The sequence below is a fragment of the Diplotaxodon limnothrissa genome, linkage group LG10 (assembly GCF_057381915.1).
Source record: "Diplotaxodon limnothrissa isolate DT_005_m linkage group LG10, D_limnothrissa_male_GT1.1, whole genome shotgun sequence".
NCBI classification, from domain to species: Eukaryota; Metazoa; Chordata; class Actinopteri; order Cichliformes; family Cichlidae; genus Diplotaxodon; species Diplotaxodon limnothrissa.
In genome coordinates, this window is record NC_140605.1 from 3,129,447 (window position 1) to 3,155,251 (window position 25,805).

A 25,805-nucleotide genomic window follows, 5' to 3' on the forward strand; every position below is an offset into this window, starting at 1 on the left:
ACATGCAGTACTGGTTCGGGATTAACAGGAGCTTCACATCAAACTATCCAGTTTAGTAAACATATAATACATGAAAAAAAAATGTGTTTGATGGCTTATTTTATTTTCAGCGGACCCGCAGAATCAGCAGATGGTGGAAGACGTGAAGGCTGCTCCTTAGTGTTGAGCTACAGACGAGGAGCCCATTGGCTTCATGGAAATGTGGTGAGGGGGGAGCGGGGCTTCCTGCGCTATAAAAGCGGAATGTGCGCGCGTGGAGAGGACGGTACCTTCAGTCAGTCGACCGGTGAGCATCACAGAAATCCACACGCAGACACGCACAGCGAAGCCATGAGTGAGGTAGGTTCTTCTTAGTAAATCGCTTTTTCCGCTTTGTGTTTGTACTTTGGCGTCAGAGACAACTGATATTCCGGACTTGGTATAAAGTTATAAGAGCAGAGCTGCAGATTCAAATAATAATAACATTTAACCCTCGCTTTGTCCAACACTCTTGCTGCTGAGATAATCGATATTCAACTTTGGTGTAGAGCCATAAAAATAACATGCACACATGTTTAACATGAAGAATGAGCTCAGTGTGCGCTTTTCTCGATCTTTCCACACATTCCTACATTTTACGCAAAAAAGCGATAAGCGATAGTGTTACAGTGAGTCACAGCCTAGATGAATATTGCTTCTGTTGTCATGACTGGAACTGATGTGCAGCTACCAGGCAGACTCTCAGCATACGTGATGGGATTTTTGCAGCTCTGATGATCTTAATCACTTCACAAACTTAAAATGACAGCCAGCACAGTCAGGTTGTTTGAGCCACTCCTCAAACCGCTGAACTGTGTGTGTGTGTGTGTGTGTGTGTGTGTGTGTGTGTGTGTGTGTGTGTGTGTGTGTGTGTGTGTGTGTGTGTTGAAGTTTTACTGGTGAATATGGCTACCAGTGACATTTCAGGCAGCATTGACCTACACAGTTAGTCTAATCACACAACTATTCAGATGTGATAGAAGAAGCCAGTCTGATAATGTCAGAGTGGAGATTAGAAGTAAGAGTGTTCACTGGCAGGGTAAGTCCTGTTGTTTCTGAATTATTCAAGGATAGCTGGGAACCCAGGGAAATAAAACATTCCTTGAGCATTCACAAGGAGCCAAGGCTCCAACAAGACCGCTCGTTCAACCCAAGAACCTGGACTGACTAAAACCATATAATACAAGGCTACTTTTAACCTGTCTCTAGCTCTGAGTCCACTGTTGGGCTTTATTATGCAGTAATTTTGTCACTCGATTAGTGCTTCCAGTGTATGTAAATTGTGATGAACACCAGCTGTCTCTACCTTATGAATCTTTTATTGGAGACTTGTTATGTCTTTTTGTTCACTCACATACACACATACACAAACTCACTGACTTCTCTCTTCCCCTCCTGTGTGCTGCTTACAGAGTGAAGTTAAAGTCCAATAAATAAGTTATTATTACACAAAGGAAAAGTCATGAAATAAAATTGCATAGCGCATGTCTGTGATGGATTCTTGTGTCTTTAAAAACAGCAAGACCAGGGCAGGAATCTGTTGCTCTGAATGAATAATTAAATGCAAATCAGTGGTGGGCTCCATTTACCTTTAAACACTGCTCTTCTAGCTCTTTTTTATTGCGCTCAGAATCCCACACAGTTTTAATGCTCGTCAAGATAACCGGCATTCCCACCAGAAGCAGAGAAGACTCACATCACTATAGAATCATTAACAACAACAACAAACTTTATTTATATAGCACTTTAAAAAACAGTGGTATGCCAAAGTTAACATACAAGAGGGTCAGATATAAGTAATAGAGACAGATGAAGGCCATGGCAAGTACCATGTATGCTCGCAGGTTGATGGCATTAAAAACACAGAAACAAAAGAAATACAAATAAAAGCATAATAGAACAATATGTGCAAAGGATAAAAGAGTCAAGAAAAATTTAAAAATAATTTAAAGTTAAGAATAGAACTAAAGTAGCAGCAAGCATTAACTGGTAGAAAAGGCTAAGTTAAATAAACAGGTTTTAACCGCGATTTGAAGGATTGAATGGAATCGGACTCACGGATAGTAATGGGGAGGTTATTTCACAAATTGGGTGCAGCCAAGGCAAATGCGCGGTCACCTGTAGTCTTCAGCCGGGATCTCAGCTGTACCAAAAGTGACTGGGAAGATGATCTGAGTACCCCAGTATGATCTAAGTAGTTCAATTAAGTTGTCTAGACAATGGGGGAGACCTTTATCAAAAACACGGAGACTTATTTCTCTAGGGACACTTGATCTTACCACCTAAAGCAAGTACAGGCAGTGCATATAAGCAATAAATATGCCTATAAACACTGTGTAACTGCATTACAGCAATCTACCGAGGCTAAATCCTGTTTCAAAGCCAGACAGCACTCTACACCAGCCAACCTACTGCCTGGATTGGTAGTGTTTTAAAAATCAATGCATGTATCACTGTCGTATTAAGCCTTACACTGTGCTATGATTCATGAAAAAAAAAGGCCATAAGTGATCCCCTGCTGTATTGTTCAGGCTCGGACTGATTCATCTTTGGCAGTGTCCACAAACATCAGGCAGTCTGAGGCTCCTGTCGAGAAAGTGGCTTAAATGTGCTGCCTGTCACCATAGTGATGAACAATTCTGCATTTCCAGCCAGTAAGAGGCTTTGAAATTACATTAGCAGCATTTTAGGCTGGTGAGGACTGCATTGCTGATGTTTATGTTGCATATTATCCATAAATCTCTCAACATTTTGTTTCTCAAACTCAACCAATGTGTCTGAACTCGGCATCATCTTCTTATTTAAAGCTACATAAAATAGAAACTTTCATTTAGTTGCTAGTTGCTGTGTACGTGTCTAATGGGAATTTTCCAGTGTAAGTAACCTAGTGTCGCTTGTAGTTGCTGTTGTGCTGTTTCGAGTTTTAGTCCTTTTTTTGTTTGCTTAAGCCTCCGGTTGTTGAACAAAAATTTAATTAGATGGCTCTCAGTGGAGAGGTTTCAGCCAGCTGTTTGTGGTTGCCAAGATATGTCCGTTCCACTTTTCAGATTTCCAGCTAAAGATAATGACTCCTTGTGTAGCCCAGTTTCTCACCTGGAGATTTGCCTACAATACCCAGCCCCGTGGTGGTTCAGGGGGAAAAGTGCCAGCCATGCAAAAGCGACTGCTGTTGGTCATGTTACATCTCCTCCCTTTTGTGTGATTAGTAGAAGTACATTGAAAGTACAGTGTGTACAGTAGGCTGCTGCACAGGGCAGATCCATGTAAGAGAGAGAAAAACACATCTGGATTGGTCACATAGCTAATGGATAACTGTAAAAAAAAATCTCCTCTAACAACAATTTGTGATTTCTGTATTCACTTGGTTACATCTTTAATGATTTTTCCTGTTTCAGTCACTGAGGGCAGTGAGGATGCCGCTGCCCGGTGCTTCTTTGGTTACATGCAGACTGTAGCGGCTTTACACCTGGGTCATGTTTTCATTTATAAAGGTATACGACCTCTATTTTGGTGACATACTGCCAGTGACCCCTTCTCAAGAAGCAAGTGAGCAGTCAGATGGTGTATATACAGTTTAACCAGATAAACCACTGTTGAGGTAAAACTCAAATTTACCATGAAAATCCTAAGTTCTTTATTATTATAGTAAATATCAATTTTCTTTTACTTTTCCGAGGATCTGTTGTGAGCTGAGTGGCGGCCTAGAGCTCTTCCATCTTCCCATCACTCTATCTCTAACTCCAGACACCTTTTGAAGGAAACTCATTTCCACCACATGTATCCCCAAGCTCATTCTTTAAGTTACTGCCCACAATACGTAGTAATGTAGATCAATGAGTAAATTGCTTCACCTTCAAGCAACAGACTGGTACTATCTGTTACTGTACTCCAGATCTCTCCCTCTACTTTGCTCTCTTCCTACTCATGAACTCCTCCCTAAACGTGAGCAGGTAAGCCATTGTTTTATGGCTGAGAGGCATGGCCATTGGACTTAATGGTGCTAATTCTCCCAGCCACTTAGCACTGGGCCACAGATGTAGCCTTAGTCTATGTCCAAACTTGGTATATCCGCAGTTATTGAGTAGTTGTCCTGTTATTAATGCTTGTAGAACAATAAAACTGTAGTGAAATTGTTTAATATCAGAAAAAATAAAGGAATATGATGATTTCATATGTGTTGTTCTCTTATCTGGAACATAACCTGCTGTGGAGCAGGTTTCCAGCTACCATGGCAACATATTCTAGTAAGAAGTGAACCACCTTTGTTGTACAGAAAACCCAGAGTTTACCCTGAAGATTTCTGGATAAGATGAAATACTGCTTTGTAGTACAGGCCTCTGATGGCAAGGTCCAACACCCACCAGGAACATGTCTCTTTTTGCAACATGAGCTAAGTTATCACTGTGATAGTACAACTACTGAATGGATTGCATTAAATTATCCATCCATTTTCTGCTGCTTATCTAATTCAGGGTCACGGGGGAGTTGGAGCCTGTCTCAGCTGACATAGACCATGGACAGATCGCTGTGGCTAACACAGAAGGACAGACAAGCATTCAAACTCACACCGATGGCCAAGTTAGAATCACCGATTAACCAACCCTTATGGTGGTACCCAGAGAGCCCCCACAAAAAGAACATGCAAACTGCACACAGAAAGGCCCCGGCCAGATGATCAGTTCAAACCCAGGACCCAGTGCTAATCACACCCCTAACCGGTGGCCTGCACTGAGTTAATCTGGAATAAATAATGCCATTTGCAATTGAGTGTTCAGACTTTGTTGTGGTAAATAAAGTAACTTTTAGGACAGTGATGTGGTCTTCCTCACCCTGGCGCTAACTACAGAGACTGACGTTACTGCATTCAGGCAGTAGTCTCAGACGTTCACTTTTATCACCTTTTTGACTTCTCGGTGCACAGTGTTGGTAGCACAATGGTGAAGTCATTAGCAAAGTTGTCACACAGAATGGAGATGCAGGGGGATTTTTTATTAATCCTTTATTTATCCAGGTAAAAAAATCTCATTGAGATTAAAAATCTCATTTCCAAGAGAGACCTGGCAACAGGAATAAAGTTTTCCTCTCCAGGGACTCCAGTTTCCTCTGGAATTACACTTTTTTCTGGAAAACAGACAGGTGGTGATTTCATATGTGTTGATCTCTTATCTGGAATATGTTAGGTTCTGGTGAGAGAGACTGAGTGGCTGTCTGTCTGTGATGGACTGGTGACAGCTGTGACTGTGAATCGGACATGAACAGATAGATTTTTTTAAATTATTGGTGGACAATGTCATGATGCACTGCACAATAATAACCACGAGGAAGATGGACAAAGCCACACAACTGAGACTCACAATGCAATAAAACAGATTCAGCCCTGGTGTCAAATTGTGCAGCAGCTTTTAGTGGACACCTCCACCTGCTAAAAGCTAGTGTCAACAAGACTGTACTCAGATGTGGAAATCTGATTTTCTTGTAATGTCTCTGTGATTCTGCTGCAGGTTAATCGAGCTGTGCTTAAGTGCTGCTTGACATTACAGTTTTTTTTAGGATTTGACTAGCCTTTTAAATCAAAGTCATTTTCATTGTGATGATTCACTTTAAGCATGTTGTTGCGTGTGGGCTGTGGCGTGTACAGTGTGTGGATGATTAAATGGCAATTTCTTAGTCATCTGTTAAAAATCTGCTTGAAAATGTAATTATTGAAAGATGGCCACAAGGCCATATTAATGGGGATATCCTGTTTTGTCCTTCAATCAGTGCATCGACATTTAAGTGGTCTCCTGTTGTGTTCACCTACCTCATACTTTAATTATATTGAGAGTGGTGGCTATCATGGCTGCTTGGCAAAGCATTTAGTTTCATCATCCAAAGTGGACTAGAGCCTTTTTTATTAAATTAATGAGATAAGAGTGTTAGAAGTTGCTGATCAGTGTAAAAAGGACAGCAAGCTGAGTGGGGGAAAGCGTTCAGGGATAGATTTTCCTTAAAACTCCTTTTTGCTGACTGAAGATGAGGTGATAGAGATGTGGACTAAAGTGATGATTAGAGGAAAAAATCTCTGCAACTGGGAGAAAATGTTCAAATAAATTTTGACTGAAATATTGTTGATTCCATGTGATGTTTTTTTCTTGCTCATTGACCATAAATGTCAATTTCTGGTCATTTCAATCTCCAATTCTCTAAATGAGATGCACACACTAACCCTAATCCTGCTTTAAACAGTGAACAGAGATTACACTAAAGTAATTTGGTGGCATTCCTGGTTTCTGCACATGGAAAATGACAAACAGCAGCGGGGGAAGAGTGGGATGATTAAGGCCAACGTGGGAAAAAATAAAACTGACTGCGGTTAAATGACCAAGATGGGATTTGTAGGGAACCTTGCAGATGTACAGGTTTACTCCAAGGTTCCCAAAATGCCATTCATCACTTCTCTGGGGAACTACAAATAATCTTTTATAGGAAGAACTCATACTGTGCTATAATTCGCTTGTGGCCATTGCCTGACATAAAATGCAAAGCCACCCTGAATTGAAAGCGAAATCCTAATTTATTTATCAAGTTATAAAACCATCACATCAACCACATTATGCCCCTTGGAGATTCTTGACTTTCCAGTCTCCAGTAGTGGTATTACCTTTCCCTGAATGAGAACAGTAAACGACTCTCTTAACCTTTATGTGTAAATCAGAATCAGCAAATGACCTTTAACTGTTAAACCGATATGAGCTTCATTCATCTGTTTGTTAGTTTGTTTATTTTTTACTAAAATGGTTTGCCACACCACTTAGCAGTTCATATCATAACAGCATCATCCATTTGGGAGAAAGTACCGACAGAAGCGGAGTGTTTTTAAATTCCACTGGGATATTTCTGGCATACAGGATGGAAGAACGTGAGCTGGCTCTAATCTCTGTAGGTTTCTGGAGATACATTATAGTCATTCTGTGCAACAGTGCAGCACATTGTTGCTTATTATTGTTTTAAATTATGTATTCAGTGTTTACAACTGCTTTTTTTTAAGACTATGAGTATAGTTTTTAATGCACACTCTGCCTAATGCATACTAATGCTCTTTGGGAAAACCATGCTGATCTTTTATTACTTTTACTTGAATGACTCCGGCTGGAAAATACTGCACACTGCTCCTTCCATATATTGAAAATATGCTGTTTTAGATGTTTATGTGAGATAGACACTTTCAGTTGAGTTTGAGGGGTTTAATGAATCAGTACTTTTCAGTGCAGAGAGGTCTATTAACACATAGTGAGTGAAAGTAAAGTGACTGAAGAAGACATGAAATGCATCATGGGAATCCCCCGGCAGCCTACACCTATTGCAGCATAACTAAAGGAGGATTCAGGGTCACCTGCTCCAGCCATAACTATATGCTTTAGCAAAAAGGAAAGTTTGAAGCCTAATCTTGAAAGTAGAGATAGTGTCTGTCTCCCAAATCCAAATTGGAAGATGGTTCCACAGAAGAGGGGCCTGAAAACTTACAGATTATCATGCTACAGAAACAGAAACAGAGGGAGGCTGACAAATGGCAGTGAGGATGATGGGTGGCATATTTATTTATCTACAGAAGAATTAAAGTGAATGAAAAATGTAGCTGATATATTAGCAAAACAACTGGTTAAACTTTGTTTATTTGGTCAACCGAGTGATTCAGATGTTAATCTGAAAGTGCTGCTGAAGTATGCATTCAGTTCAGTTCAATTCAATCCAATTCAATAAATCACAACAACAGTTGCCTCAAGTTGTGAGGTATTACTGTAAGATAATACCTTACAAGCCTCCAGTCCAGGCCTGATTTTTTTAAACCTTGTTTGTATGTGAGGAGAATGATTTTAAATTCAATTCTGGGTTTAACAGGAAGCCAATAAAAAGAAGCCAGTATAAGAGAAATATGCTCTCTCTTTCTGGTCCCTGACAGGACTGTTGCTGAAGCATTTCAGATCAAATGAAAGCTTTACAGGGAGTTTTTAGGAAAACCTGGTAATAATCACTTACAATAGTCCAACCTAAAAGAGAAAAATGTATGCTCCATCCATCCATCCATTTCCACTTACCAAATTCAGGGTTACTTGAATTCAGTTACTACAGGGGTAGAGGCAGAGTACACCCTAGATAGCCTGTTGCAGGTGTCCCAAGGGAAGCGTGAATAATGTAGATAGAACTGGTCTCAGCACAGAACCCTGTGGAACACAAATTAATTCGTCTTTTCAACTTGACTGTTTTACTAAATCGAACATGGCAAGAGTTCCCCTATTTATCATTAAAGCTTTCACTACTAATGTGCACAGTCTATATTAAAAGTTACTTACATCACACATGGTGACCAAGCTTGTTTACAAGAGAAGCTAATCTGCTATGATGAAAGTGCTCGTTTATCTGCTAATGCTAGCTCGTTCCCCACAATTTGTGCAGCTGTTAACTGATCTCACAGCAGTGAAAGCACAGTCAGTGGCTTGTCTACAAAGCTAATCTCCCATCAGTCTCAGCTTGACAAGCTCCATGCACTCTTTATGGGACACAGGCAAGTCCATGAGAATGCCTGTCAGATAGCTACAGTCAAGTCAAAGATGTTGTGGAGTAGAAACATGAAAAGAAAAGTGCAAATACCTCTACTTGAATAAAATTACGTTCCAGCCCTGCACTACTATGCTCAAAATAGTAAACATGGTAACAAGGCCAAAAACCTGGTTTGTTGTTTGCTGATGTGTAACCTTTTTATTGTGCTTATATAAGCTCGTGGTACAGCCTCAGAGCTACAAGCATGGCTTTAGCCTCATTCACTGGTGTTTTACTGCCGCGAGTGCTGATGTTTTACATAACCCACAGACAGTTGTACCTAAGCTGTAGTTCTCAGTGTCACATCCTGTACAGTAAAAAGAAAAGAAAAAAAGAAGCTATTTTTATATCGTTTTTTTCTTTTTTTGTAAATCTGGGATGAATGTGTAAAAAAAAAAAAAAGCCTAGTCCATCAAATGTGTCATCACACTGCTCAGGTAGTCAGTCATCGCTCAGCAGTGTCACTCTTCCATGCTGTCATCTCTGCTTCCAGTCTGGTGGTGGGGAAGCTGCTACACAGTTGTAATGGTGCTGGGATGAGCTGTCTGTGACCTAGTTTTGCTGTCTTCTCGTTAAATTGTTAATAGATCCTGAGTGCAGCATGGAGTCTCTCTAGGGAGCTGCAAAAAGAACCAAAAATAGCCCCCCACACACTACCGAGGTAATTTATTTATTTTACCAATTGCCAGGTCTTATGAAATCAGTCACTGAGAGAAAACATACATGAGCATCACATGAGGAAGGAGTGACGGAAACAACAAATCTTTAGAAGCTGCAGAAAAACATGTAAGTTTCTGCCGACACTGAAACCAACCCGCTAAAGAGCAAATTCTGGATAGACTCCATCTGAATTCTTGCAATGTGGACCGAACAAACAAAGAGAACTTGATGATGTCATGGTCCGCGGCCCGGCGTCCGGGGTGCTGCTGGGATGTCCACGCCCACGAGCGTGGCTGCTAACCCCACACCTGCATCCCATCCCAGGCGATCACCAGGTGGACTATTTAATCCTGCCCTACCTGCTGCTCCACGCCAGTCCGTAGTCGCCTCTCAGCGATCACAACTCGGCGTGTTTTTGTTTTCGAGCCACCTGCCTGTCCACCTGTCCACCTGTCCGCCTGAGATTTGGTTCACATTCAGCTTCGCCGTCTCGACCCCTTTTGGAGCTCCACCCCCCTCTGGTTCACTCGGCCCGGCTATCACCGTGAGACGCACACTCCACCTTCCCTCGTATGCTGCCTTTTTTCCGCACCCCAGTAATCTGTCTCTCTTTTTGTTTTACAGCCTCTCACAGCCCCGCTCTCGGCGTTCCCTGTGCGGTCCCTCGGTTTCTTCTGGTTTCATACGTTGTTTTTCTGGCTACCCTCACGGGACACCTTTAGTTGCAATAAAAATTACTTTCTTTATTCGCTCCTACCCTAGTGTGTGTGTTCTGCTACTGGGTCCTGCCTGCGCTCGGAACTTCGGTTCATGACAGTACGGACTGGCCAGTATGGACCCAGCAGATCCACTCCGCTCCGCTATTAATAAACAGGGCGCTATCCTCGGTCGCCACGATCAGCAGCTCCAGTCTCTCCAAGACCGTTGTCAAGAGCTCAGTGACACTCAGAATAAATTACAAACTAGGCCGTCCGACCCCGTGCACCGCGGCGTGTCGCCTCCGCCGCTGGAACCCTTCCACGGGGAGCTGGACCTGTGTGGGGGGTTCCTTTTCCAGTGCTCCTTGTTTTTCAGTCGCATGCCTCACGCGTTCCCCACGGATACTGCTAAGATCTCCCACTTCGTGGGATTGTTACGGGGGCGTGCTCTAGCATGGGCTGAAGCCTACTTAAATTCTCACCCCATTCGTGATTGCGATTACGATGACTTCCTGGAGGAGTTCCAGGCTACGTTTTCCCCTCCGGTATCGGAGGACGATGCCGCGCAGAAGTTGCTGGGGCTCCGTCAGGGGCGGCGCAGTATTGCGGAGTACCTAGTTGAATTCCGTACACGAGCGGTCGCCGTGGGTTGGCCCGATTCGGCTCTTCGTGGTTTTTTTTTTACGGTCGTTAAATGACCAGATGAAGGACCAACTAGCTTTTCACGAGGAGACCAGATCCTTTGATGAATTGGCCTCCCTCTCCCGTAGGATTGACAGACGCTTGCGGGAGAGGGATGCCGAGCGGCGGTCTAAGCCTATGGGCTCCGTATTGCGCCCCGGGTTTCGCGTTTCTCCGCCCCCGCCCCCAGCTGCGTGTGCGCGCTCTCCGTCGCCGCCCCCGCCTGAACCCATGCAGATCGGACGCTCTCGGCTTTCTCCGGAGGAGAGGGAACGCCGATTTCGGGCTGGAGAATGTCTGTACTGTGGGAGGCCCGGTCACCGCATCGCTGTTTGCCCGGTCCGCCCAAACGACCCGGCCCACCGGTGAGTCCGGGGATACGGGTGGGCAGCACTCTAAGCACTATTAGACCCCGATTGTTACTGTCCGTTACTATCGTGACTTCTAATCAGACTTTTACATGCCCCGCGTTAGTGGACTCCGGGGCGGAACAGAACCTTATGGATGAGAAGCTGGCTAAGAGGCTAGCTGTGTCTCTTACTCCACTCGAACCGCCCATCCCTGCGTCTACATTAAACAACCAAGTGTTTGCATACATAACTCACCAAACCGCGCCTGTACGGTTAATCACATCAGGTAACCACCAAGAGCAGCTGTCCTTTTTCACTTTTCCTGCTCCTGACACCCCGCTTATCCTAGGCTACCCCTGGTTACAGAGACATAACCCACACATAGATTGGGCCGGAAAAAGTATCGCGAGCTGGAGTGTGTTTTGTCTGGCGAACTGCCTGAGGTCAGCCGTTCCCTCCGCCTCAACGGAACGGAGGCCCGCCCCGCCACCTGCGCCGGACCTCTCTTCCGTGCCCCCCGACTATCACGATCTCCAGCAGGTGTTCAGTAAAGATGAGGCGCTCTCACTCCCGCCTCACCGTCCATATGACTGTGCTATCGATCTGCTCCCGGGTGCATCGCTGCCCTCTAGCAGATTATACAACCTGTCTCGCCCCGAAAGAGAAACCATGGAGAATTACATCCAGGAGTCGCTAACTGCAGGACGTATTAGGCCGTCATCCTCTCCCGTGGCTGCGGGTTTTTTCTTCGTGGGAAAGAAAGACGGGACGCTCCGCCCGTGCATCGATTACAGGGGGCTGAATGACGTCACCGTCAAAAACAAATATCCCCTCCCACTCATTAGTTCTATTTTTAACTCACTCCAGGGAGCTACGGTCTTCACCAAACTAGATCTGCGGAACGCCTACCACCTGGTACGGATACGTGAAGGCGACGAGTGGAAGACCGCCTTCAATACCCCACTAGGGCATTTTGAATATCTAGTGATGCCGTTCGGGTTAACGAACGCCCCGGCGGTTTTTCAAGCCCTAGTCAACGACGTGTTACGGGATTTCCTGAACGTGTTTGTTTTTGTTTACCTGGATGATATTTTGATTTTCTCCAAGACGCTCGAGGACCATCGCATCCATGTGAGGAGCGTGCTACAACGGCTGCTCGAAAATAGACTGTACGTAAAAGCGGAAAAGTGTGAGTTCCACGCCTCATCCATTTCCTTCTTGGGCTACATCCTCGCTGGTGGGCAGGTGAAGACCGACCCGGTGAAGATCAAAGCAATATTGGAATGGCCGGTTCCGGAGACACGAAAGAAGCTTCAGAGCTTCTTGGGGTTTGCGAATTTTTATCGCCGTTTCATTCGAAACTACAGCCAGGTGGCCGCGCCTCTCACCCAACTCACCTCACCCAAGGTGTCTTTCACATGGTCCCCTGAGGCCCACGCAGCCTTCGCTAAATTGAAGCGATTATTCACGTCCACACCCATTCTGACCCATCCTGACTCTTCTAAACAGTTTGTTGTTGAGGTCGACGCATCTGATGCGGGAGTCGGGGCGGTTCTTTCCCAGCGGTCTGGGCCCCTGAACAAACTCCGGCCGTGCGCCTTTTTCTCACGCCGACTCACCCCCGCGGAGAGGAATTACGACATCGGCGACAGGGAACTCCTAGCGGTAAAACTCGCATTGGAGGAATGGCGTCACTGGCTGGAGGGGACCGAACAGCCCTTCGTTATATGGACGGATCATAAAAATCTACTGTACCTTAGAACCGCCAAGAGGTTAAATCCCCGTCAAGCTCGCTGGTCCCTATTCTTCGCCCGCTTCAACTTCACACTCTCCTATCGTCCCGGGTCACGAAACATCAAACCCGATGCGCTCTCCCGTCTGTATTCCCCCGACAGCGAGGCGCCCCCCCCCCGCCACCATCCTGCCTGCCTCCTGCGTGGTGGGTGCTCTCACCTGGGAGATTGAGGAGACCATTCGCCAAGCGCTCCCGGGGGACCCTGACCCAGGGACTGGACCGCCAGGACGGCGCTTCGTTCCCGCCGCCGCCCGGGGAGCAGTCATCCACTGGATCCACACAGCACGATTCGCGTGCCACCCGGGCGTGAGCAGAACGGCGCGCCTCCTCAGCAGACACTTCTGGTGGAAATCGCTACTACGGGACGTGAGGGACTACGTGTCTGCCTGTGCCGTCTGCGCTCGTAATAAATCATCCACGAAACATCCCATGGGCCAGCTCCACCCACTCACTACTCCCCACCGGCCCTGGTCTCACATCTCGCTCGACTTTGTTACCGGTCTCCCCACCTCTTCTGGAAAATGTGTCATCCTCACCGTTGTGGATCGGTTTTCTAAGGCCGCCCACTTCGTCCCGCTAGCCAAGCTGCCCTCGGCTGCTGAGACTGCCCAAGCGTTAGTCACGGAAGTCTTCAGGCTCCACGGAATTCCCCTGGACATTGTCTCCGATCGCGGTCCCCAGTTCACCTCACAAGTGTGGAGGACCTTCTGCTCCATTCTCGGCGCCAAGGTCAGTTTGAGTTCCGGTTTCCACCCGCAATCCAATGGGCAAACTGAACGCCTTAATCAGGAGCTGGAGACTATGCTGAGGTGCGTAGCCAGTCAAAACCCCTCCTCCTGGGTTACTTACCTGCCCACAATACTCACACCTCGTCCTCCACCGGCTTCTCTCCTTTCGAAGCGTCCCTCGGGTATCAGCCTCCGCTCTTCCCGGAAGAGGACCTGTCCCTCTCCATCCCGTCGGCCCCTCATCACCTCCGGCGCTGCCAACGTGTGTGGCGCTGCGCTCGCCGCGCCCTCCTGCGCGCAAAGGAACAACAGGCGCACTACGCCGATCGTCGCCGCGCCCCAGCCCCTGACTACCAGCCGGGACAGAAGGTTTGGTTGGCTGCTGGGAACATCCCGCTCCGGGGCACGTCCCGCAAACTGGCTCCCCGTTTCATCGGGCCGTACGAAGTGGACCAAGTCATCAACCCGGTGGCAGTCAGGCTCCGGCTTCCGGCCTCTCGGCGTGTGCATCCCACGTTCCATGTATCTCAACTTAAGCCGGTCCGCCTCAGCCCCCTGTGCCCTCCTTCCGTGCCCCCTCCTCCCGCCCGGCTCGTCGGCGGCCATCCGGCCTATGCGGTCCGGCGGATCCTGGATGCGCGCCGGCGCGGGCGCGGCTGGCAGTATCTTGTGGATTGGGAGGGGTACGGCCCCGAGGACCCAGAGGCGGTCCTGGACCCTCGTCTCATCTCTGCTTTCCGTGCTTCTCTCCGCAGGCGGGGTCCCGGCCGGTCGCCTGGTGGCGACCCTTGAGGGGGGGGTACTGTCATGGTCCGCGGCCCGGCGTCCGGGGTGCTGCTGGGATGCCCACGCCCACGAGCGTGGCTGCTAACCCCACACCTGCATCCCATCCCAGGCGATCACCAGGTGGACTATTTAATCCTGCCCTACCTGCTGCTCCACGCCAGTCCGTAGTCGCCTCTCAGCGATCACAACTCGGCGTGTTTTTGTTTTCGAGCCACCTGCCTGTCCACCTGTCCACCTGTCCGCCTGAGATTTGGTTCACATTCAGCTTCGCCGTCTCGACCCCTTTTGGAGCTCCACCCCCCTCTGGTTCACTCGGCCCGGCTATCACCGTGAGACGCACACTCCACCTTCCCTCGTATGCTGCCTTTTTTCCGCACCCCAGTAATCTGTCTCTCTTTTTGTTTTACAGCCTCTCACAGCCCCGCTCTCGGCGTTCCCTGTGCGGTCCCTCGGTTTCTTCTGGTTTCATACGTTGTTTTTCTGGCTACCCTCACGGGACACCTTTAGTTGCAATAAAAATTACTTTCTTTATTCGCTCCTACCCTAGTGTGTGTGTTCTGCTACTGGGTCCTGCCTGTGCTCGGAACTTCGGTTCATGACAGATGATAAAAGAGTTTTATTAAACTTAATTCACTTCATTATTTTTAGACAAATAATGTTTTAGGTCGTTAGCCACAAACACACAAAACAAAATAAGGAAAACAAACAAACAAAAACAAGAATTGTATGACCATTGAAAGGCTTTGATCATTTAAAAACTGCCAAACTTTTTAATAAAACTTGTCACTTTAAGTTCACGTGTTTCCTTGCACTCCGTGTAGGATGACATGTGGGTCATTTCTCACATATTTCCTGCTCGGCCATCTCGAATTTGCATGAAAATTTTATGGTCCCAAGTTTTAACACATGCAGTGAGTGCTCTGAAATTTTAGCTTCATATATCAAATACTTTGAAAGATACTGAAAGCGGTCAAAGTTTCCTTGTGGTGCTCTTATTATAACTCAGAGCAGAAAATATTCTAAAAATCTGATGATGGTGCGACCCGGGTTTTAAAATGGAAGAAGCACATATTTAACAAAATGATTTTCTGAATTATAATTAGAGTACCATCTGGTTTTATTTGGACAATCTAAAGATATTTTTGTTTTTGTGATACAACTTGTTATATTTGCTCCGTCCAGCATGACAGCTGATAATGGCATTTTCTTCAAATATGTGATTAATTATGTCACATCAAAAATAGTCTACATACTTTATTTTATAGTATTCTCTAATTCAACTATGTATATTCAGAAATGGTCAGTAATTATTTTTTTTTGCAATTTGGAGGGGTGCTGGATTTTATTAATTTTATTTGAACTAGTCAATATTTTGACATGTTTTGATGTATCTGTCCCAGATCACATCATGATTGTGATTAATTCTGATGGTAAGAAAGACCAGTGATACAGGAGCACAAAGGACGAGAAAACTAATAATTTCTGGTGTTTATCGAGCTCTGTTTGTTGCCAGTCAACCATGATAGGCATAGTGGCACACACTGTACAGGAGGAGATCATCATTAGCAATATAATTATCATCACTGCAATCCATTTGTCAAGCTCCCTCTGTTTCTGGCATATGGGACTGGAAGCCTGCAACAGTCGTGGATCCTCCTCTGAGACAATGCAAGCTAAAAAAGAAATATACAGAAGCTGCATATAATCTGCTCAAACACCAACCAGTAACACAAACTTAGGTTCAGTTTAGCTATTGGCACCAGAACGTGTACGAGACTCGTGGTCTGCTCTCATCCAGCTTCCTGCCCTGACTCCCCAGATTTGTCTTTATGTTTGTGCTGCAGGGCCAAGACTTCAGAGTAAATCCAGATAACAAAGTGCAGAATCGATCAGTTCAATTATGTTTTAACAGCTAATGCTACTGATTGACCTGGTAGTTCAGCTTTCCATACTACATTGTGCCAAAACTTTAAACTAGCAAAAATCTCTTTGCTCAGTGTCCACAAGTTTGGGTCAGTACTCTTACCAAGATAGTTCCAAAGGCCAGATCTGAATGAGGGTGGGGGAGGTTCAATTTGCCATGTTGCAAGGAGAGCTTAACTTCTGTCTCGCTAGCTTGCGCTGCGCTCAGTGGATCTGCGCTCGACAGTGCAGCCTAGGCAGAGTAGTCGAACACAGATCCACCGAGCTCTCAACACAGACAGCATCGTCAGAAGAAAAGTTGTTAAAATAAATTAAAAATTTTGTATTGTTCGATACATATGTGTACCGAACCGAAAGCACTGTATCGAACGGTTCAATATCGATACGAGTATCGTTGCACCCCTAATATATGTATATATATATTTGTGTGTGTGTGTGTGTGTGTGTGTGCATATCAAATAATCTTCTTTAAAGTACATTGCAAAGTGTTTCCTATTGTAGAATATAAATTGCTAAGAAGTTTTCTTTTCTTTTTCTAATTATATACAACAAACATGTCTGTGGTACCTGCTCCTTTGGCAGTTTTAATAATCATGATAGCAGGCATCTCAGCTTGGTGTCACATCTGTTCCTTAGAATGTCAAGGTCACAGCTGTCAAGTGTGAACATTAATGGAAAGTGGACAGCTACAGGAGGTTAGATGTGCTTTAATGATAAAAAATATGCGAGGAGGGATATTTGATCATGTCTTGTAGAGCTAATCACAAAATATGGAAATACTACAGAGCTAGAATGCAGTAAAAACAGTAGAAGTGCTGTGTAGAATAACAACAGAACTTAAGATCAAGCTAGTCTTTCTTTCTGTTTGGCTTCAAAGGAGCCTGAAGTTTTTAATCGGTCTTGAGCAATACTTCTCCAGGCTTTATGAATGTTTGTTAATTATGAATTAATTATGAATTATGAATGTTCAAGCTTTTTCTTTGGAAATTGGCTGCTTGTATGCCAGAGGCGGAGCCAGACATTTGAAACACCCGGGGCTTAGCCATAAAGGGTAGTATGCATTGGCGGCGGGGGGGTTTGCGGGGGGGGGGGGGTAGAAATGAATGAAAAAGATTAATAGGCTCTGTTTTGAGTTTTGTTCAAAAAAGAATGACTTCATATAGGAAAAAAATATATCACATGTGCAGGACACCTTAAACTAGTTTTTTAATTAAGCAGCAAGGCAGAGCAAAATCAGGGCTGTATCAAGACACCGGGACTGAACCCCAATTCAACCAGACCCAGAACTGATCCGGAATTAAAACAGGACTACAACAGTAACCAAGACAGAACCAGAATCAGAACTAGATGATAGCAGCACTAAAAATCATCATAGCCCTGCACTACACTTATTTTTTAATTCTACCAAAGTCCACTATTTAGATTGAGAAAAGTTTATATAATTATTTAGCCTTGTTGTGCAAACAAGCCTGCAAAACTTAATAAATATAGAATTTGAAAAATAACAAACCTAAAAAGAAACACTAGGTACGAGATACATGAGTCCCTATGATACGGTGATACTTTTGGTAAACGACCATTTGACTAACATGTGTGTCTCACCTGCTCTTGTTCCACCTCTGTTCTGTCCTCATTCTCCATCTCCCTCTCTGTTCCTCTCTCTCCCTCTCTGCTCCTCTCTCTCCCTCTTTGTGCTGACAATCATCAAATATACAGTTGAAACCAGATATTTACACACTCTTCAGACAAAAACACTTTTTTAATTGTAACATCAAATCAGACTAAATGTTTATTTTTTTAGATTGATAAATATAAAAACATATTTGTTAACTTTCAGAGTAAAGAGAGAAACTATCTGTATTTCTTAATTGCAAATGGCACCAAATTGTATTCATAATTGAGCCACACTTATGGAGCTCCACAGTTCTTTTCTTGGTGTTTTGGTTGACATCTCTGGATTTTCCCATGTTAAAGAAACAGGCTCTGTGTTTTGCCTTATATGCATCCACAGCTGTGCCACCAATTTACTCACATGGACTCTACTAACCTATCAGAAGAGTCTTCAGCTCGCCTGGCTGCGTTTCTCTAACAGCGCACTCGCAGGCAGCAGCTGCCCCGCTTAGTGTCTGAGCTTGGATCATACCAATATTAGGGGGGATTTACGCACAGTTGTAAATTCCCGAAGTACGGAGCCCCGCAGGGGACATGGGAGAAAAAAAAATTAAGACGGACTTTTGCGAGATCTCGCAAAACTATCTCGGGATCTCGCAAAAGTTTTGCGAGATCTCGCAAAACAAACTCGGGATCTCGCAAAACTTTTAGCCACATTCTTCAGATGCCGGCTCGAAGCCGACCGGGAGGTCGAGGCATGTGCCTCGACCTCCCGGTCAACTTTACTGTGGGATCATCTTGTCAGGGAACCAAAGGTGAACATGCAAGCAGTGGAGATAGCAAAAGTAGATGCATTTAAATACCTGGGTATGGACTAGGGCTGGGCCATATCATACCTTTCACAGTGTAATGTTGGGCAACGATAAGAAAATGAAATATGGCGATAGAATATGGGTAAAACGCGCATGCGCAGTGCCTTTGTTTTCATACACACATGGCGGCGACGCAGAATAAGAAGAGCGAAAGCGGATCGTTGAATGAAACTGATGAACCAGAACTGGTTTGTAAAAATGCTGCAGCTTCACTGGTGGAACTGGTTTAGCTTTCGTCCATCAGATACACAACAAAGCACTATTTTTTGGTAGCGCATGCTAGCGGGCCGTCGTTATTACCGTGTTTTTTGGAAAATACGGCGCACTTAAAATCAATCCTTTGATTTTTCTGAAAAATCGACAGAGCCCCTTATAATCCCGTGTGCCTTATGTATGAATTCTGGTTGTGTTTACTGACCTCGAAATGACTTTATGTGCACGGCGCTCGAAAATCTGTCAAATGTTTCAGTACGACTTTGCTAAGATACGAAGCCGCACCGCTCGATGGATTGTCGGAGCATTACGGCTATCGTTGGCAGGAGCCTCGCGGAGTGATATGTACTGCGCTTCAACATAATATTACCGTATTGTGTGTGTATAACCTCTTTTTAAGTTGTGTGGATATTCTACATGGTTATGCTGAGGATATGTCGGCCAGTTTCCACTGGAAATGCCTTTTGGTTAAACTGTCAGCAAAGAATTTGCATTTGCATTTGCAAATTTTTTATATAACTTTAATGCACATAAAAAAGCTGCTTGTGTAAGTGAAAATACATTGATGTCAGTCTTGGCATACAGTTTGATCTCATCTATGTAGAGTAGATAGCTGATGGTTACTCCACTCCTGAATCTATATTCTGTGGTGTAAATAAGGCACAGTGGGACCACAGATCATCACTTAGAGCCATTTCATTGAAATCACATCACACCACAACCCCTGAGTCCCCGTGTTTTTAACTGAGCGGCCGTGATTAAGGATGCCGTGCAGGTGCGTCCACCCTCCCTGCACGGCACCGCAGACCGCGCCCCACCACATACCTCCATCACCCGATTGAGGCCGGGGAGCCATCTGGCTGAACCTACTCCCCCGCCGCGAGTGGGAGAGGGAATCAGCCTGGACCGTCGGCACCCAACAGGGAGGTGCGAGTTCAGGTGGCCGCCCGCGAATCCAGTGGCGCCGGCGATGCTGGTTTGGAGGTCGGCCGCGTGGCAGATGGACACGGCACGGCTGGAACAGTCGTGAGCCCCAGCTCACAGGCGGCCAGCCGCCTGGACATGCAACACAAACACATTTCTGCACAGTGACAATGCTGCTTCCTCAACTGAACTAAGGGCACAAGTGATGAGAGTCAAACCTAAGTAGGGATGGGTATCGAAAGCCGGTTCTTGTTGAGAACCGGTTCCCACTGTTTCAATTCCTTGGAATTGTTTGCCCTTTTTGCAAACGATTCTCTTATCGATTCCAGTCGCCCCGAATGATGTCAACACGTTGCGGAGCGTCATTTACCTGGCAGGAAACATGGCACCTAAGCGGCTCAAACGCTCAAAAATTTGGTTATACTTTACGAGAACTGATGACAACAGGACAACTTGCAATACTTGAAAAGTAGATATTTCATTTAAGGCAGGAAACACTACGAATATGCAAAAGCATTTGCTCACAAAACACGCGATGACCTTAAATGAATGTCGTGTTTTTAATTCCGCTCCGGACTCGTGAATCTCAACCAGCAGCAGCGGTAACGTTTGCACGTCCTCTCCCATTAATGCGGCAGGTAAACAATCAACTAACAGTGCATATTATGTTAGCGCGATCTGCCTTATTACAAAACCTGCCATTACTGTGCATTTAGTGACCATGATGAGAGAGACAGAGCCTGGCTCAGATGCTGGCAGTTCTCACTGCAGTCTACTGGTAGCGTCTCCTTTCAGGCCAGGATAGACGAATGTCACCGAGCAGTGACTAAGTTTGTGGTCAAAGGCTTGCACCCGTTTTGCCACAGCAGATGATTTTCAGTAAGTGAATGTGTTTAATTGTAGGCAGGGACATTACTGGATATTCTTGTGTAATTGCTACAGAATAATTTATGTTAAACTTTGTTATTGCTACAGAAGAATATTTATTTTATTATTTTACATTTACAATTTTTTTTCCCGGGGACCCTGTGACACCCGATTGAAGAGCCGTAGGCTGTGGATCTCTTAAGATCTCACTGTTGGGTTTGTAAGGCCATGTTACTCCTAAATTTCTATCTTGTTCAAAGAGAAGATATAAAACAAAGTTCTAAGCTAATCGACCTTATTGTTCTCCTTTTTTATAAAGAATCGAATCGTTAAACAGAATCGAAAATGGAATCGGAATCATGGAAATCTTATCAATACCCATCCCTAAACCTAAGTAAAAACTGGGATGGGCCGTGACAAACAACTCATATGAAAGTCACTTGTTGCTCCCTAAAGTCATCTTATGATATAGACTGCAGGCGCGCTCTTGTTCTGAAATTGAAGAGATGAAACCTCTGCTGAAGAAGTGAAATGGAACAGAGAATCAAATAGTGCAGAAAAAATGTGCTAATGTGTAAAGAGTGTGCACATTAGAAGTTCAGCCGTCATGTAAGCTGTGAAAAATGGAAGACTGTTAAGGGAAGAATGGAGTGGGCATGTTGGAGAAAAGAACGCTGTCCTCCAGACTTTAAAGGAAAACATTTTATTTATATTTCATGAACCAATAAGGCTAAACATACTTTGTTGCCATAGCTTGCAGCTAAAATACACCTGGTGATGATGCAGGAGTTGCTATGATAATGATATATACAGCTCTTGTTCAGTCTCCGTCTTTAAACTCAAAATGAGTTTTTGAGACAAAGACAAAAATAATCTCACTGAAAGTAACCACACACACACACACACACACACACACACACACACACACACACACACACGTGTGTGCATCCAGTTCTGACCTGCCGTTTTTTACTGTTCATCAATATTGTGCTCCATCTTCACATTGTACTGAAACAATTGCTCAACTCTTATTGTCATTCTCCTCCTGGATCTCAGCTCTGGCTGAATGCTCGCTTGTGGTGGGTGGAGGTGTGATGTATGGCACCATCACTTCATGGCACTGCCTCCTGCCCTCTTGAATAACAGACCACAATCAACCAACTGACAGTAAGCACGATGCCAGGAATCCCAGGAGATTTCTGCATGTAAACAGAAAAACAGATGGCCAAGTTGCCAAACAAGTTTTTCTTCTACTTGCTCTCCTGATGGCATAAGGGGACTCTGGGGGGAGATATTTGGCTTTATCTAGGCGTCCAGGCAGCAGAGCTATATAAACCCTCTATACACATTGAATATTCTATTATATTCTCATAAAAGTGTTCTATTAGGTTGAAGTCAGGACTCTGTGCAGGCCAGTCAAGTTTTTCCACACCAACCTCTTCATCCATGTCTTTATGGACCTGGCTTTGTGCACTGGTGTGCAGTCATGTTGGAACGGGGAGGGGCCATCTCCAAACTGTTCCCCCAAAGCTGGGAGCATGGAATTGTCCAAAATGCCTTGTTTTCTTGAAGCATTAACAGTTCCTTTCATTCGAACTAAGGGGATGAACCTAGCTCCTGAAAAACAACCCCACACCACAATCACCCCTACACCAAACTTTACATTTAGTACAAAGCATCAGACAAGTACCGTTCTCCTGGCAACCACCAAAACCAGACTTGGTAATCTGAGTGACAGAAGGAGAAGCATGATTTGTTACTTCATGGACTATAGAGCTAGAGAGAACACGTCTCTACTCCTCAGTGGCGGTGTGGTTTGCACCACTGCATCTGATGCTTTGCATTGCTCTGGGTGATGTAAGGCTTGGATGCAGCTGCTTGACCATGGAAACCAATTCCATGAAGCTCTCTACACACTGTTGTTGAGCTAATCTGAAGGCCACATGAAATTTGGAGGTTTGTAGCGATTGACTCTGCGGAAACTTGGCGACCTTTGTGCGTCTCAGCGTTTTCTGAGCCCGATCTGTGATTTTGCATGGCTGTGGCTGAATTGCTGTCATTCCCAGTTACTTTCACTTTGCTATAATAACACTAACAGCTGACTGTGGAATATTTAGTAGTGAAGACATTTCACGACTGGACAAGTAACATCCTATCACTGTCACGGTTGACACTGGCCAACCGTGGGGATGTGAGGAAGGCGTGGAGCTCTGAATGCAAACAGTGCATTTATTTACAGTGAAAATGGAAAATAACAATAAATCCTCAGTGCGCTCCCGACTCCCGTGACGTCCTCTTCCCAGTGTCAGTGTTCCTTGTCCCCGCTCCTCAGTGTCTGAGCACCCCGTGCTCGCTGAGCTCTTGTTTCCACACTCCTCCTGGGGAGATAACAAACAGGCAGCTGTAAGACACACACAATGCGGCAGACTAACCGTACTGACCGGACGAGAGACTAACGTGAAGTCACGCAATGATCCAGCGTCGGAGAGAGCTCCACCACAATCTTAAGTAGCTCCTCCTACGGGGCTTCGTCAGCTGTGTGATGGTTTTCAGGTGTGGCCAACCACCTGGCAGGGCCACACCTACCAGGCCTGAAGGCGCCTGTAAACAGGTGCTCCCAGACACACCCAGACTCACACACATACCTGCAAGCAGGGAGAACGAGGGACAGCAACACCAAAAATACATATAATGTAATACAAGTCCATAACTGCTCAGGGACCCCAGGTCGCTCAGATCCAGGTCCCTGACAATCACGGTACCAGGCTGCAATTCACTGAGCTCCTGAATTCAGTGATTTACATGGGTGGGTGAATACTTTTGGCCATATTGTGTGTTTATCAAGAATGAGGAACACTGGTGGCACAGATGCCAAACTAAAATGATACTTAATACTTTATATAATTATACTCTACACAGTCGCAGTCCGTGCATGTCAATATCAAGCATAAAAAATAAGACGTGCCTTTTTTGTAGCATTAAGTATTGGCATGATTAGCAGTAAACTGCATGTTGCAGTACTTTTTATACTTTGTAATAAATATTTATTAACAATCCAACCACTTTTTGTATGCACATCAGCTCAGAACCCAGTATATGTTGGTATGCAGCCAATGATTGACCCGCTAACCTTTGACCTGTTCTAGTGCTTGAGCCACAGCCACCCCAAATAAACGGCACGAAACCAAAGGTCCATGTGAAGGAAACTCTTAGAAAAGCAGAAGTTGTGAATGAAGCGAGCCTCGGCTCACACTGTAAGCCTGGATGCAGTCTTACTGCAGGCGAACGGCATCATCCCATCAGAGAACTCTCAGGAGCTGCAGGAGCAGGTAGAGCAAACTTGTCTCTGCTGCAGAAACATGGATTATAGATCAGCTTATCACATCCTGGCTCGCCTCACAAAGAACCACACCTCTCCTTTCAATTGTCTTATGTGTTGCTCACATCTGTGTGACTATAGCAGATGCTTGTTTTGGTCCAGGAAACGATCAGATTGGTACTTGGGGGAATGAACAACATATTTTGGGTTGAAGGCAGGTTTACATGTAGCATCTCAGGCTGATGTTAATTGTAACTTTTAATTGCTCATTGTTTCTCTTCTCATTTTTGCAGAGACAAGCATCTGGCCCAATGACCGGAAACAGCAAAGCATCTGTCCAAGGTATTTTTAAACCGAATTTAAATAATGTGAAGTTTTCACCAAAGATTAGATTGTTTAAAAGACAATCGTGCATAAATCTTTACACACTAAAGTGACTTCAACACCACAATAACAAGCTAAATTTCTCATATATTCTCTACTTCTGAGTGGTTTAATTTAAAGCACTGCATAAGTGTTTTTAAAGCACATTATAGGTTTTATATTATCCACAGCTGTGAACATGGTGGAAAAGATTTACAGTAAAATAAGCATATTTTTTGCATTTAGTAAGCACAGTTCTTGAGTAAATGTACCCACACTAGAGTTCAAGTGTTTGGGCATTTTTGCATATTTAATTTTAAGATATATTCTGCTTTAAACCATCAAGTTAAAACAACAAACTGAGAGACAAAAACAAACAAACAAACACAACCTCATAAATCCACCAAGACAGTTTTTCACACCAGCTTGTGCACATGTTAGTGTCACAATCTGGCTGAAGCAGACTGTATGGAGTGAGGAGGAGGACCCAAGTCCTGACATTCGAAAGAACAAAACTTGAGCTTGACAAAAAACGAGCCATTTATTCAAGGCCGGTGGAACAATACAAAACAGAAGGGCAAGTGTGAAACTAAACTATAACCTAAACTGGGTGATCCAACGATAACACAAAAAAACTGGAACATGAACGTGGAAACCCGGCATGAAAAACCTGGAACGTGAAGACTTGACATAAATACACGAAATCCCTGGAAACATGGATGTAGTAACAAGCACACATAGCAGGAAAGCAGACAACCGGACAAGGAATGAGTGAAAACTCGGAGACTAAATACACACAGGAGGTGATCAGGGGAAGTGAAACTAAATACACTGAACATAGAACGCCAGACCTCTTCAAAATAAAACAGGAAACATAACAGGACGCAGACATGACACACGGACTGTTGAGGGACACGCACATTATGAATACAGAGGGGGAAAGGGGACTGGGGATGAGACACGGACATAACTAAGCACAAACAGAACATGATGGCTGGGGGGAAACACGTGACAGAAGGAATGCATCACAAGTGGAAAACATGTAAACAAGAGGAGCAGATGGGAGAGAAAGGCATCAATGAACCACATGAAGGGCGACTTAAACACAAGGGGTGAAGACATAAGGGGAATCTAATAAAAAATGAACTATAACTGGGCAACGTAGGGGCATAAGGTAACTAAATTGTCATGCGCCGCGGCGCGCGTGCACAAAAGGATCCAAACGCAGACTCAAGCGCTAGCAGAAAAGGACACTTTATTATAATAACAAAAGGCGAAAACCAAAGGAGCAAAACGAGGAACTACAAAACCCGGGAAACAATGATGCGAGGAAGCCGGAATCGGGACCGTGGGAGGCTGCAACAGAAAGGGGAGAAGATTACTAGGGAGCCGGGAAGCGGAGGAAACACATCAAAACTGA

At 44.8% G+C, this 25,805-nt stretch overlaps 1 protein-coding gene across 1 annotated transcript in view; it reads left to right on the forward strand.

Moving 5' to 3' along the window:
• Positions 1-243: 243 nt before the first annotated feature.
• pcp4a (Purkinje cell protein 4a) overlaps positions 244-25,805 on the forward strand; it is a 31,651-nt gene continuing 6,089 nt past the window's right edge. Inside the window, exons 1-2 of the mRNA XM_085363312.1 lie at positions 244-339; positions 24,316-24,364. Of these exons, the coding sequence (XP_085219438.1) occupies positions 244-339; positions 24,316-24,364 (145 nt within the window). The remainder of the gene's footprint in view (positions 340-24,315; positions 24,365-25,805) is intronic.